This window comes from Pyrgilauda ruficollis, unplaced genomic scaffold, assembly GCF_017590135.1.
Source record: "Pyrgilauda ruficollis isolate IOZ18807 unplaced genomic scaffold, ASM1759013v1 scaffold100, whole genome shotgun sequence".
Classification (NCBI taxonomy): domain Eukaryota; kingdom Metazoa; phylum Chordata; class Aves; order Passeriformes; family Passeridae; genus Pyrgilauda; species Pyrgilauda ruficollis.
The window spans coordinates 641,817-655,221 of record NW_024508102.1 but is presented as its reverse complement, the minus strand read 5'-3'; the positions used below and the strand labels follow the sequence as shown (position 1 = coordinate 655,221).

The following is a 13,405-nucleotide window of genomic DNA, read 5'->3' as shown; positions in this document are numbered from 1 at the left end:
GAGGAGAAATGGGCCCCGACTGGGAGGCTTTACCCGAGGCTCAGGGGCCAGGCTGAGGCACAGGGGCTGTTCTACCCCAGCCACAGACTCTGAAAGTCATTTTACGACTTTTCCGTGAATGCCCTGAATGCAGCATAATCACTGGCAAACAGCAGTGACCTGTAATAACCAGGATGTTTATCCAGAAGGACATGAACTGCAGGTCTGCCTGCACTGCTGCTAAAAATCGACTGCTGTTTACTTAATGTTTTTGTTAAGTAGCCTTGTGCTGCTCACACAATTGCAGCCAGCCAACAATATTTTCCTTGTATAGAACAAAGCCAAACAAACAAAATTAACGTGTGTCCTTCACTAAGAAGAGGCAACATGCAGTATCTTTAGCTTTTGGGAGGGGATTTCTGCACAACGCGTGTGCTCAGAGGTGCATCTCCCATATTCCTTCGTAAATCCTGAAACAGAGGTGAGAAATTACAAATATTCCTATTAATAAAGCAGTTACAGGACAAGTAAAACCTCTGCCATAAGCCCTGAATATTGCTGGAGGAGTTGCAAAATGTGTCTGGTAGCAGAGATGGAGAAGATTAAAAAAAAATCCTATCCAAGAACTAGTCTAGGAACAGGTTTTATTTGTTCAAATACCTGCAGATCCCATTCAGAGGCAAGCGCTCACACAAAATTAATCCAAACACAACTCAGTTTATCTGTTTATCTTTTCTGCAAAGAAAATGTTCAGCTTCAACTGCAAACCATTTTTAAATAATAGTTTGAAAATGTGTGGGCACATTACCAGACTGTTTCCCAGGAGCTGCAAAGGATCAGGAAGCAATCATCAAAATTATTTTATTGTTCCTGAAACTCTGCTGTGTTGGTTCTCCATGTTGAAAATGCTGTCAGAATTAAATCTTCAGAAGTGTGCTTCCAAAGACACAAAGTCCAGGTTAATCCTGGACTTGGAATTGAGACCAAAATCAGATACTGATTCCTCTTGAAAGGGAAAAAAAAAAGTGACATTTTGGGGAATCCTTAGCACAGCTGCTTTCCAGCATCTCTTTTACACTGAACGTTACAAGAAGCTAATAACGCAAGACACAGAGTAAATTCAAACCCCCAGAAAAGGGGGGATTTGTGCCCCTGTCACAGCAGAGGAGTCGGGTGACACGGTGGGTGCTGGCAGGGATTGTCCCCGGCGCGCAGACAGCGTCTGTCAGCGCTCCACACTACAATGCTTTATGACCTTTTATCACCAATGACTTGTTGACACAATAACCGAGAGCAAATCAACTTGAATCCCATTGCTGGGCTCAGACGGTGAGTCAGCCTCTCACAACCTTCAACTTCGATCCGGTGGGTTCCTCTAATGCCAGACACCTGGGGAATGTCGGTGACATTCCCGGCTCTGCCAAGGCAGAGGCTCCTCCTGCACAAAGCCAGCTCCCTTCATTCCCACTCCATCTGGGTGCTGGGTAGGGATAATTAGCACATCCCTGTGCTGCTAATGCATCTCTGGTCAGTGATGTAATTACTGCCTGTACCCTAATTATTACTCTTTCTCCTTGGAGACATTCAGCCCAACAAGAACCACTCCAAGTCAGGAAGGAGCAGAGAGCCTGCAGCCACTGCCCAGAGGGCTGCAGAGGAGTGACCAAGGTCAGGGACAGCCCCGGTGCAGTCCCAGACAGTCCAACAGCACTCAGAGCACCAGGAAAACCATCCTGAAGCCCAACTCAGCTTTGCTGCACAGATCCAAATACACTCAGTGTTCCTGCTCCATCTCGTCCATTAAAGCCTCTGAAGATGGAAGGGTCTTCTCAGGGTTCACTGCTGCAAACCCACAGACCCCTCTCCTTTCTTTGTTTGCTATATTATCCTGGATTTCATGGACATGTATTCCTTTTTTTCAAAGGCAAACCTTCCCACAGAGAAACAGGCTGAATTTCCATCCGATGCTGAATCACCTCCCTAACCAGGAACCTGGGGCTCCCACATTTCAGAGCTCTGTACATCTCCTGCCTCCCACCACCCCTGCTGTCCCCAACACAGCTGAACACGACCAACTCTTTGAATTCCCAGTTTGCACACCCCAATCTGGTCACCTCAGCCCCCGCCACGGCCAGGCTGCCCTGAAATTGGAAGGGGCACGAGGTGTTACACAAAGTGTGAGGATTTGGGGTGTAACAGCTGCGAGCCGAAGCCTGCAGGGGGTGGGGGGAACACACCAGCCTTGCCCTAACTTTAGGCCTCGCTTTCCACCGACCTGGAAGGCGTAGCCCGGGGCTAGCCGGGGGCAAGGAGCGCTAAATTGGCATTTTCAGCGGGCTCTGCCCTCCCGGCTGCGCCCGGACCCGCACGGCGCCCCCGCACCGCCGCCCTTCCCCCGGGGCCGGGCGCTGCAGCCTCCAGACCCCGCACGGAGCCCCGCAGTGCCCCGGCCCCGCTCCGCACCGGCCCCGCAGTGCCCCGGCCCCGCTGTGCCCCGAGCCCCGCTGTGCCCCGAGCCCCGCACGGAGCCCCGCAGTGCCCCGGGCCCCGCCCCTCACCTGCCCAGGTGCGCCCGGCGCAGCCGCACGTCCCGTCCCGTCCCGTCCCGTCCCGCAGATCCCCCGGACCCCGCACGGGGACCCGGGCCGAGCGGAGCTCCCCGCATCCCCGCCCTTCTGCCGCGGTCCTTTTCCCGTCAAACGGAATATTTAGGGAACTTCCAAACGGGATTTTTTTCCGCCCCTGGTAAATGGAGTGTTTAGGAAAGGAAGTTTGCTTTTTGAGCGGGATATCTTTGCCTTTTAAATGGAATGTTTTGGGAAGAAAGCATTAAGTTCCTGGGCTTTTTCGCAGTTCAAAGCATACTCAGCTGAGTCATAGAATCACGGAATGATTAAGGCTGGAAAAGACCTCGAAGATCATCGGGTCCAAACATTAACCCAGCACTGCCGGGTCCGCCACCAAACCGTGTCCCTCGGCACCACATCCGCAGGGTTTGGAGCACTTCCAGGGACGCTGGCTCCCTGCTTCCCCGGGCAGCCTGTTCCCATGCTTGTCCATCCTTTCAGTGACGAAATTCTCCCAAATATCCAATCTAAACCTCCCCTAGCACAACCTAAGTACGTTTGCTCTTGTCCCACATCCATCCATCCATCCATATAAATCCATATCCAGGCAATGATAACACAGGATGAAGCCAAACCCCAAAGGCAGCTCTGATTAAAGCCACAGGCGCAGTTTTTTCTCTGAAAAGCATAAAAACGTCCCTCTTCCCTGGCTCCATCCCTGCTCTGGGGTCACACCTACCCCTGGCAAGGGGCTCAGCAGCTTCTCCTGGTCCCTCCGCAGGCTCCTGCCCTCCAGCCTCGCGTCTTATTTATTTTCCTCGTAGGTGGAGAAGCGTGACTCAGTGGTGAATCCTGGTTTCAAGGATCATACAATGCTTCACATTTCAGTTTCAATTAACCAGGAAAAAAATGGGAATTTCCCTTCTTCTCACCACGAACACGGTGGAAAATGCTGAACCCTGACTTTGGGCAGGCTGATTACATCCTCAGCTCAGTCCCGAGCCAAGAGATTGGAACTGGACAAAATCATGGAGATATTCACACAGAGACAAAACAATTCACCGTTTTTCTGGGCAAGCTTGCCTTGCTGGATACCAAGTGCAAGGTAAATATTTCAGCCTTCGTTCAGCACAGAATTCCACTCAGAGGAAACACGCAGGAGTTTGTCAGCACATCAGAAACTCTTTCTGGCAATAAGCAGAATAGCAGATGTGGCACTCCGGGGTCTGCGCTCTCTGTGCTGGGTGAGATGGGTTTCCTTAGTGGTACCTGACCCTTCCTGATGTGTAAATCCAGGGACAGCTGCTCCTGGGGTAAAACACCCCTGGCATTCCTGCTGTATGAAGAATGCAGTGGTAGGAAGTTCTGGGAGCAGCCAGGAAGAGACACAGGCAGATATTGGGCTGAACTCCAGGCCAGGCTCTGAAGGATCTTTGATCTCTCCTCAGACAGGCCAGCACAAAAGCTCCCTGCATTCCTGCTGTCCACACCCCTGTCCCACAGGGAAAGGTCAGGATGCTCTGGGCTGGCTGTGGTTGTGGTGGGCTGCTGGGAGCTGTGCAGGGGGACAGCAGTGCTGGGAGCTGTGCAGGGGACAGCAGTGCTGGGGAGCTGTGCAGGGAGACAGCACTGCTGAGAGCTGTGCAGGGGAACAGCAGCACTGTGCAGGGGGACAGCAGTGCTGGGAGCTGTGCAGGGGACAGCAGCAGTGCTGGGGAGCTGTGCAGGGGACAGCAGCAGTGCTGGGGAGCTGTGCAGGGGAACAGCAGCACTGTGCAGGGGACAGCAGCAGTGCTGGGGAGCTGTGCAGGGGACAGCAGTGCTGGGAGCTGTGCAGGGGACAGCACTGCTGGGAGCTGTGCATGGGACAGCAGTGCTGGGAGCTGTGCAGGGGGACAGCAGCAGTGCTGGGAGCTGTGCAGGGGACAGCAGTGCTGCTGCTGCTTACCCTCCTGCTGCCCTGGCTGCCTGGGCAGGCTGGCAGTGCCAGGCCAGGGCTGGCAGTGCCTGGGCAGGGTTTTGCCCTTCCTGGCACCACTGGAAGGACACTCGAGATGCCCGAGCCACAGGAGGGGTCCTGGGGCAGGTCAGGGCTGGGGGATTTAAAAATGGAGCAAAGTGACAGAGCAGCTGGGTGAGGACTGCTGAGCCTGGCAGCCCCAGCCTGGGAGAGGGGCCCAGTCCTGCCTGCAGGGTCCCTGCAGCTGTGCCTGCCAGCACCCTGCTGCCTCTGCCACAGCCTCTGCTGCCTTCCCAGCACCGACACAGATGCCAAACAAGTGACTCTGCCCAGCCCTCTGCAGGGTTTGGTGGTTTTTTTCCCTCCTGAGTTTCTACCAGCGCGTGCTGAGGCGTGTGGCAGCACGCTGGGGTAGGCAGCTGACGGGAAAGGAGCCCTACATCTTTTTCCATGCTCTTGGCTGGGAAACTCCACAGCTCTGGAGGTGCAGAGGTGATAATGCAGGGACAGCTCATGAGGCAGGATGTGCAGCCAGGTGTTACCTGTCTGTACCTGGTCATCCAAAGCGTTCACTGTGACACACCGAGTGTTGATCCTGCTCCTTCAGGCACACAAGCAGCCCCAGCCTCTGCACTGTGGTGTGTTCTAGAAATTATTGTTTTTATTTTTACTTCTCTCTGCCTATATTTACCTCTATCTGCATTTTTTTTAATCAAATGAAGAGATCTTTTGGCTGATAAGCTGTACCTTTGAAGTGACATCCTGCTGGCTGAGAGGCAGCAGCTCTTCCAGTGCAGTCTGCAGAGCACACAGAGGAATTTTCATCCCAGGAGCTATGGGATTTACTTTATTTCAGTGCCAAATTAATATCACTATTTTATCAACACGATTGTGTGTCATGATACCTGCAACAGCAGCAGCTGGGCTTTGTACTCCAGGTCTCTCGCAGCCCTTTGTTCCCAGCTGGAGAAGATTGCAGTCATCAAAACAAAAAGGAACCATTTTCTCTCCTGGGAACAGATCACCAGGTTCCCATAAGGCAAAACAAAATTATGCAATGAGTCAAGACAATGTCCTGGGCAAGTGGAGTCTTGCAGTGTGCTCTCAGCACTCACATTCCAGCAGGCAGCTCCGTGCAGGAGAGCAGCACAAAATGGTGGAGAGGCTTCACCCCAGCACATCCCAACCCCAGCACGTCCCAAACATCCCAAACCCCCAGCTGGGCTCAGGGAAAGCAGAGAATCCTTCCCACCCTGTCCTAGCAGCCCCTCTGTGGCATGGGGCTCTTTGTGACCCAGGGAGAACTCCTGGCCTCACCAGCCAAGATAAATCCCAAAATTATATAAAATCATTTATAAACCTGGCTGTGGCTACCAAAGACTTCTTCCCAGTAGCTCTAGTGAAGAGGAGAACGGGGGGATGGATTTATTGTTATTTTTCTGGTGGGCAGCCCCACAGCTGCTGTGCTGTGGATGAGTCAGGGGCTGAAGCACTCCCAAAAGGAAGGGCTGAGTTCATTATTGTCTTGCATTCTTCTAGGCACAAGGATAGACAAGAATATCATTAGAAAAAATGCTTTAGCTGAAATGGAACAGTCTTAAATTTTCTGGCAACTTCTCTGGCTCTTCCCATCCATCTCCAGGCTTCTGCTGTGTTGTCTCTGTCCACTCTTTGCTCTTCTTTTAAGTGAAACTAAACCTTGCCTGGGTATCCTCACATGTCAAAGGGTAAAGTTGTGTTATACTCCTGCAAATCTCTGTGTGTAAATATAAGTATAAATATAAATATAAATATAAGTATAAATATACACACAGTACCAGTGCTGGGTCACGTGCAGGTGTGAGTGGATTCAGAGCAAACCCCACCCTGACAGTGCAGCATGAATTGCTCTACTGCTCTGCAACATCAAATTCAAATTTCAGCCTGGTTCTTAACCAGTATTCTTCCATGACAGAGGCTCTTCTTTACCAAACCAACACCAAAAAAAGTTCCAAAAAAGGTGCAGCTTAAATACCTCTGCGCCTTGGCATTTAGGATGAGAGAATCCATGGTTTCCTATTAATGCTGCTCCAATCCTCTTAATGAAGATATTGGGCTGGCTTGGGCACATTTATAGCTCAGGTCGTTCTTTCCTCTGACACAGATAATGTTGGGTTCAGAACCATGGGGCTGGTGAGCAGAGGAGCTGGAGGCTGCTGAGGAAGAGGAAGGGCTCTGTGTGTGCTGGGAGGAAGGCTTGGTGGTGCTGAACAGGAGGAGCCAGCCCAGGGAAGGGCTGCACCTTGTGTCTGTCCCCAAAGCCATAAACGAGCTTCAGGGGAAAGGGGAGAGCAGGGGAATTTCCAGGGACACAAAGAGGGGAAGGGGAAAAGGAGAATATGCTCTAAAAATCTGGAAAGAAACAACTCCTGCTCTTTTTAGCTCAAAGCTTTAAGATGGAAATAAGCAACTCCAAAAATCTGGAAAGAAACAACTCCTGCTCTTTTTAGCTCAAAGCTTTAAGATGGAGATGTGACAGTAAGAGGAATGTGTGTGTATCTAGGTGCCTTCACTAATTGTCTCACAGCCTACAGCAGGCATTCAATTAATTTAATCCATCAGCAGGTTTTGCTGTGGAAGTGTTTGTTTTCTCAGGATTCCCCCTCTGCAGTTGTTGTTTTCCCTGTGCCCCATCTCACTGAAGCACTGAGCAGCCCCCACAGGCAGGTAACACAAGCCAGCATTGCAAAGATCAATGTTCCTTCCCTCATCATCCCTTTTTTCCCCCTAGAAAACCCTACAGGACAGAGAATGGGGCTTTGTGTTGCGTGTACAGGGAACCTCTGCTCCCAAATTCTTTGACAGGGAGGTATTAATGTGCAGAAAGACCCCGAGCCCCTGGAGTTTGCTTCTAAATAGGGCACAGCTCAGAACATCTGAAGGTCTCTGGGGCTCATGGGTGGGAATCTCCTAATGATCTTTAGTTATTTTTATCCGTGCCCAGTGCTCAGCGTTCCAGGGCACAGGAGCCACTCTGAGATCTCCTGGGGAGTGCACGGAGCTGCCAGCAGCTGGGCAGGGCAGGAGGAGCAGAAAAGAAAGCACAAAAAAGGGAAGGCGGCATAGCAAGAACATCAGAGAAAGGCACGGCACAGCGAGAAGACAAAGAACAAAGGGCTTGGGCAGGGTTTTTCTTCTTTTCCTTCTGTTTTCAATCCTGCTTTCCGGAGGGAAATGGGACAGCAGTTCACCAATGCTGAAGGGGAGCAAGGAGAGATTGATGTTGCAGAGCTGCAGGAATGGTATAAGAAATTCGTGGTGGAATGTCCCAGTGGGACCCTCTTCATGCACGAGTTCAAGCGGTTCTTCGGGGTCCAGGACAACCAGGAGGCAGCAGAGTACGTGGAGAACATGTTCAGGGCTTTTGACAAGAATGGGGTGAGTGCTGAGAAGGTTTTACAGTTATTTATTTATATATATTCTATATATTATATACATTATTTATTTTTATAATATATATTATATATATATAATATATATATAATATATTATCTATTTTATATATTTTATACATTTTTATATTATATTATATTTTATATATAACGAGGGACCAGTGAAGGCAGGAGAAGGAGCACAGTCTGGCCTGGATTTATCTCCTCAAATCTCCACCTAAATTAAGGTCAGAATGTCCCCTTAAGGGACTAAGGGTGGATTAAAAAGTCAAAACTTGGGCAGTCACACTTTGAGGCCCTCAAACAGCCAAGGCTCCCACATGGCAAAAATATTTCTCTGTTGAGGTAGAGGGGGAATTACAGTGCAGGAAAATCCTTCTCAGGCTTCTTCTGGTTGGAGAAGTGTCTGTACCAGGTGGTCTGTAATAAAATATCGATTTTGGCTTTGCCTTCCGAAAGCAGAGGAATGCTGAACAATTCACAGACATTGTGCCTTGGGTTCCCTTTGCCATATTTGCCGTGGGACACCTGGGGAAGGTGGGGTTTGTGGTTTAGGCTGGGTTCCTGCACCCTGCACTGCTGCACGGGCAGCCTGGCATGCTCTGGGCTCCCGGCTGCCCTGGCTCAGCAGCACCTGCCCAAAGCTTTAACTATTCTTTCCTGATCGTATTCCAGCTGTGGGGATGTTTGTTCCTCGTGTGACTACAGGAAAAGGGGGCTCAGGCTGTTCATCTCTGATCAACTCATCTCCCTCAAGCTCCCCTTGAAAACAGGGTCAGAATCTCACGGAAGGGGCAGCAAAAGTCAGTTTGTGGGAAAGGATTTTAAAAGGCCGTGGAAGATGTTGGCAGGTCAGGCTTGTCTCAGAATTCCAAGTTGTAAAAAAACAAATTCCTGCAAAAAATGAAAGGTTCAGGTCCCAAATTCCATCATGAAAGCTATGGGGAAAAGGCAGCAGAGCAAACTGTGCATAAAAGATGAAGTCCCATTCCTAATTTACAGGAGCTTCCCTCACAGGAGAGGGACTCTGTTTTTAGGGCTGCTGGTGCAGGATGGGGACGAGGAGCCCAGCCTGGCTGCTCAGGGTGAGGCTGTGCCTGCTGCAGCTCCTGAGCTGCTACAAACCTTCCTCGGGGTGCCAGCAAACACCTGCCCCGTGCCCTGTCCCTCTGGCAGTTTAACCCAGCTTTTCTGGAAGCTGTAAAGCACTTTTCCATCGCCTTCCTGCCCAGCCAAGTGTCACCCAGCTGCTTTTCTACCCACCACCTTCCTGCCCAGCCAACTCTCTCCCCAGCTGCTGTTTGTGTGCTGCCACAGGACAACACCATTGATTTCCTGGAGTATGTGGCTGCCTTGAATCTGGTTTTGCGGGGGAAGCTGGAGCACAAGCTGAGGTGGACGTTCAAAGTGTATGACAAGGATGGCAACGGCTGCATAGACAAACCTGAGCTGCTGGAAATCGTTGAGGTAAGCGGGCATTGCCCAATCCCTTCTTTCAGCAATCCCTGCTCTTTGGCAACGTCCTGGGGTGGATGGGGTTTGTGTAATCAGGTTTTGAGGATGCTGTGGGGCCGAGCAGGCAGCCAGGCACGAGTCCCTGTGCTCCTGCCTGAGGTGAGGCTCTGCTTATCCCCCACCTGAGCATCCCAGAGCAGAGCAGTGCCAGGCTGTGCCCTCCCTGCGGGCAGCAGGGTCCTGGCCAGGAAGGTGAGCAGATGGTCACCTGCAGCAGCAGCAGGTGTGAAAGCAGGGCAGCCTGTCTGGGCCACCTCCCATCACAGTTTTGAGGTCAGCCAGGAGCTGCCCAGAACCGTGAGGCCGCTGCTAATCCTCTCTCTGGGAAGACTTGAGACAAAAGCCTTCAACCTGAGCAGGAAAGGGAACCAGGGGCAGGTGGAGCCACGGGAGGAGCAGGTAAAGTCTGACCCTCTCCCGTGGCAAAGGGGAGCAGAAAGTGTGGGTCAAAATATGAGCTGAGGCAGGCTTGATCTGCAGCCTGGACACAGCTGCCAGGGCCAGGGCTGGTCACTCCAGCCTGCCTGGCTTGGAGGTCAGCACAAACTCACACTCGAGGCCTGTGATTCTTCCCATGAGTGAAACTCTGCTCTGCTCTCTGCAAAGCTGCCCTGAGGTCTGCCCAGAGCGTGCAAGGAGAGCAGGAGGGCAGCAGCTTCACAGAGCAGAGGAGGTCACTAACGTGCAGCCAGGGCAGGCACGAGGCTCACTGCAGACCCGAGGCTGCTGAGGGGCAGATCTTCCCAGAAGGGTTAAAGCCCCAGCCTTTGAAAGAGACCTTCACAGCCATGGGGTGCCAGCTGAGTTCAGTGCTTTTCATCTCCCAGTCCTTCTCCTCATTTGGGAGCTCCTTTCAGTCTATCTACAGGCTGAAGAAGGTGTGCTGGTCGGAGGTGGAGGACAGGACCCCACTGCTGACACCGGAGGAGGTGGTGGACAGGATATTTCAGCTGGTGGATGAGAACGGGGATGGTGAGTGAAGCACAGGCTGCATTCCTGCCTGCTGAGAGCTCACCTGAGCCGGGCTGCCTGGCCACAGATCCCTTGGCTGCGTTGTGTTCCTCACAATGGACAGCTGGGCTTGGTTCTGCTCTGTCCCACTGAGACAAAAGTGCTTGGTGGAGCAGGGTGAAATCTTTATCATTGTTATTTTAATTAAAACACGGAGGAGTCGCTGCTGGGGCAGTTTGGGTGCCTCTCAGATCCCATCCTCTGACAGCCCCAGCAGGCAGAGGGCAAGTCCCAGTCCCAGCACAAGGGTGAAGACACTGCTTCCAGTCAGACTGGGACCTGCAGGACCTGGCCGGGTCCTGGCAGGGCTGGGTGAGCCCCTGCAGCGTCCGGAGTGTCCCGTGGGGATGGGGCAACGCTGCCTCACAGCCCCAGGCTTGTCTTTCAGCTGCCCACAGGGCTGGGGGATCCCCTGAGATGGTGTGTGGTTAGCGTTTGATCTGACACTTGGGGGATCCTGCCTCCTCCTCCTCCTCCTCTCTGACCTGCCGTGCCCTGCTCTCGCCACAGGGCAGCTGTCCCTCGATGAGTTCATCGATGGAGCCAGGAAGGACAAGTGGGTGATGAAGATGTTGCAAATGGATGTGAACCCCGGGGGATGGATCATTGAGCAGAGGAGAAAGAGTGCTTTGTTCTGAGAGAACGGCTCTGAGGTGATGCTGAGTCCCGAGTGTGACCCTTCCTCTAGCCTGGTAACGACTTTCCTTTTTCATTCCACCTCAGCATCCCGATGAAAACCTGAGTGGTTGAAGGAGCCGCCTCTGATGTAAACCCCACGTGCTGAGCACCGCTGGTACCCAGGGGCTGTTTCTGGCCCATGAATAACTCTTGCTGTGCACACAGTTCTGTGTTTGCCAGCTCTGCTTTTTGGTTACACCCCAAGGAACAAACTTCTGGTGGCTTCCTGCAGCAGATCTGAGCAGGGTTTGGGCTGGGCAGTGAGGGATGGAGCCGGGGGTTCTGTCTCAGTGCAGACTGGTGCTGGCACGGCTCACTCCTGCCCTTACAGCACCTCAGAGCAGCACAGGATGGCTGCTGGATGCTCAGGGGGTCTCTGGGTGTGTTTTGTAGCCTTTCCTGCTGCTGGTGTCCAACATAAAACCACCAGAAATGAGAATTGGATGGGAGCAGTGGCCAGGACAGCACACAGAGCTGAGGGAAACATCCTCAGGGCTGGGCAGGAGCAGCAGCAGCTCCTTCCTCCCCCTCTGGGGACCAGAGGCTGCTCCTCCTGCCTGCCCGAGGCCCGGGGGCTGGGAGATGCTGGCTGCAAACGCTGGCATTGCCCAGCCCCGCTCAGAGCACAGATGTGACCTTCACAGCCCCTGGTTCTCAGGAATCTTCCCTCTGGAACAGCTTTTCCTGTCCTGGGAAGAGTGGGTGAGCCCAGGAGCTCCAGGGTTTTCACTGCCCTGGGGAAAGCTTGGTGTGGGAGCAGGGAAGAGCAGAGTTGTGCTTGGCAGTGTCTCTGCAGTGGGAGGATTTGTGCTGCTCCACTGGCAGGACCAGAACCAGAACCATGGATGGTTTGGGTTGGGAGGAACCTTAAAAATTCTCAGTTTCCAAGCCCCCTGCCCTGGGCAGGGATGCCACATCAGATTGCTCCGAGCCCTGTCCAAACTGGCCTTGAAAAGTGGAAAAAGTGACAAAAATTCCAGTACAGTGGTTTTACACTGGACTTAATTTAGCCCCAGACTACAGATACAGAATTTACACAAGTTGCAGGCTGGGCTCTGCTGTTCTAACCCGTGTTTCTACATAGATGTATGTGGGAAAAGAGTTTGGGCTGAATCAATATTTTGGTTCACCTTTACTGGATTTACTGCTTCATTCCAAAGAAGAAAACCCCCCAGGAAAATAACATGAGCTTGTCTGTTCCATTTTAACTTTCCTGTGGGATCAGTGGGCCAGGTCATACCAATGAAAAGATTTACAACCCCTTTTTTTGTGGCCTTTAATTAGGACTGCAGTAGCTGTCATTAGCTGATTAGTGTGCTGGTTTGTGGTCTTGTCAGTTTTCCCAGTGTTTAAACTCCATGGGGAAGTGCTCAGGATTAGACACAATCAGTGCTGGAGTTCAGATGGTGCACATTTCCACTTGGAAATAGCCTTTCTATGAGTTCTCTGCAAACACTGAGCAGTTTGTGGCGTGCTGACTTACCAGAGCTGATTAGGCTTGTGCCTTCTGCTGCTCTGAGGCAGCTGGGCAAAGCTCTCTCTGCTCAATAGTTTATCAGCTCCAGATCTGAAAGAAAAATCTGACTTCTGACTTGAGAGCCTGGATGAAAACATTCACATGTATTGATTTTCCAGCTTGTGAAAAGATGTTTTCACTGGAGGGTACAAATCTCTAAGAATTCATTTCAGCATCTCAACCGAGGTAACACCCCCTGCTGCTTGCACGGATTTAGAGAGGCTGTTTAGTTCGTAGAATTGCATTTTGCTGCTTCACTGAAATGCTTGAAACGCTCCAATTCTGCCCACCAGGTCAGCCCAGGCTCGCAGGGGCTCTTTGGTCCAGCAGCCCTGCCCTGGTGAGCACTTGTACAGATGTTGGTAGGAGTTTTGTAAAACACCACTTGAATAAAGAACTATTTATTAAAACCTTTGTTTCCTAGTATCTGTTTGTTAATTAGGTGAAGAGCTGTGTGAGACCTGGCTGAAACTGTAGCCTGTGAGTGTGATCTGTTGAATTTAGGGGAGGAGCTGGTGGAGCAGCCGGGTAAGACAGAGATAAGGAGAGATGACGATGCTGTTGCAGAGTAGGGAAGGAGCCTCTTGTGTTTAACTTCCGTGTGATGACAGCAAAAAAATAATAATAATAATAAAAAAGTTTCTCAAGAGAACTGGAAGCAGGAGTTTAAAATGAAGGGAGTGAGTGCTGCACAGTGAAAGCCGGGCAGGACTGGAGCTGCAGGGCTCCAGACCAGGGCTGGGATGGA

The 13,405-nt window shown here is 51.7% G+C and overlaps 1 protein-coding gene across 1 annotated transcript; it reads left to right on the top strand.

Annotated features, from left to right (window-relative positions):
• The first annotated feature begins 7,532 nt into the window (after positions 1-7,532).
• On the top strand, positions 7,533-13,041 carry GUCA1B (guanylate cyclase activator 1B). Its single transcript, XM_041467695.1, has 4 exons — positions 7,533-7,923; positions 9,255-9,404; positions 10,310-10,424; positions 10,974-13,041. Exons 1-4 carry the CDS (start codon positions 7,720-7,722, stop codon positions 11,099-11,101), a joined length of 597 nt encoding a protein of 198 aa, XP_041323629.1. The 5' UTR covers positions 7,533-7,719; the 3' UTR covers positions 11,102-13,041.
• Positions 13,042-13,405: the final 364 nt, after the last annotated feature.

Excerpts from the sequence above, each read along its gene's own strand:
- GUCA1B (XM_041467695.1), top strand. The coding sequence starts at position 7,720 with ATGGGACAGCAGTTCACCAATGCTGAAGGGGAGCAAGGAGAGATTGAT. Across the intron at positions 7,924-9,254 it reads GGGCTTTTGACAAGAATGGG|GACAACACCATTGATTTCCT; the intron begins GTGAGTGCTGAG and ends GTGCTGCCACAG. Across the intron at positions 10,425-10,973 it reads GGTGGATGAGAACGGGGATG|GGCAGCTGTCCCTCGATGAG; the intron begins GTGAGTGAAGCA and ends CTCTCGCCACAG.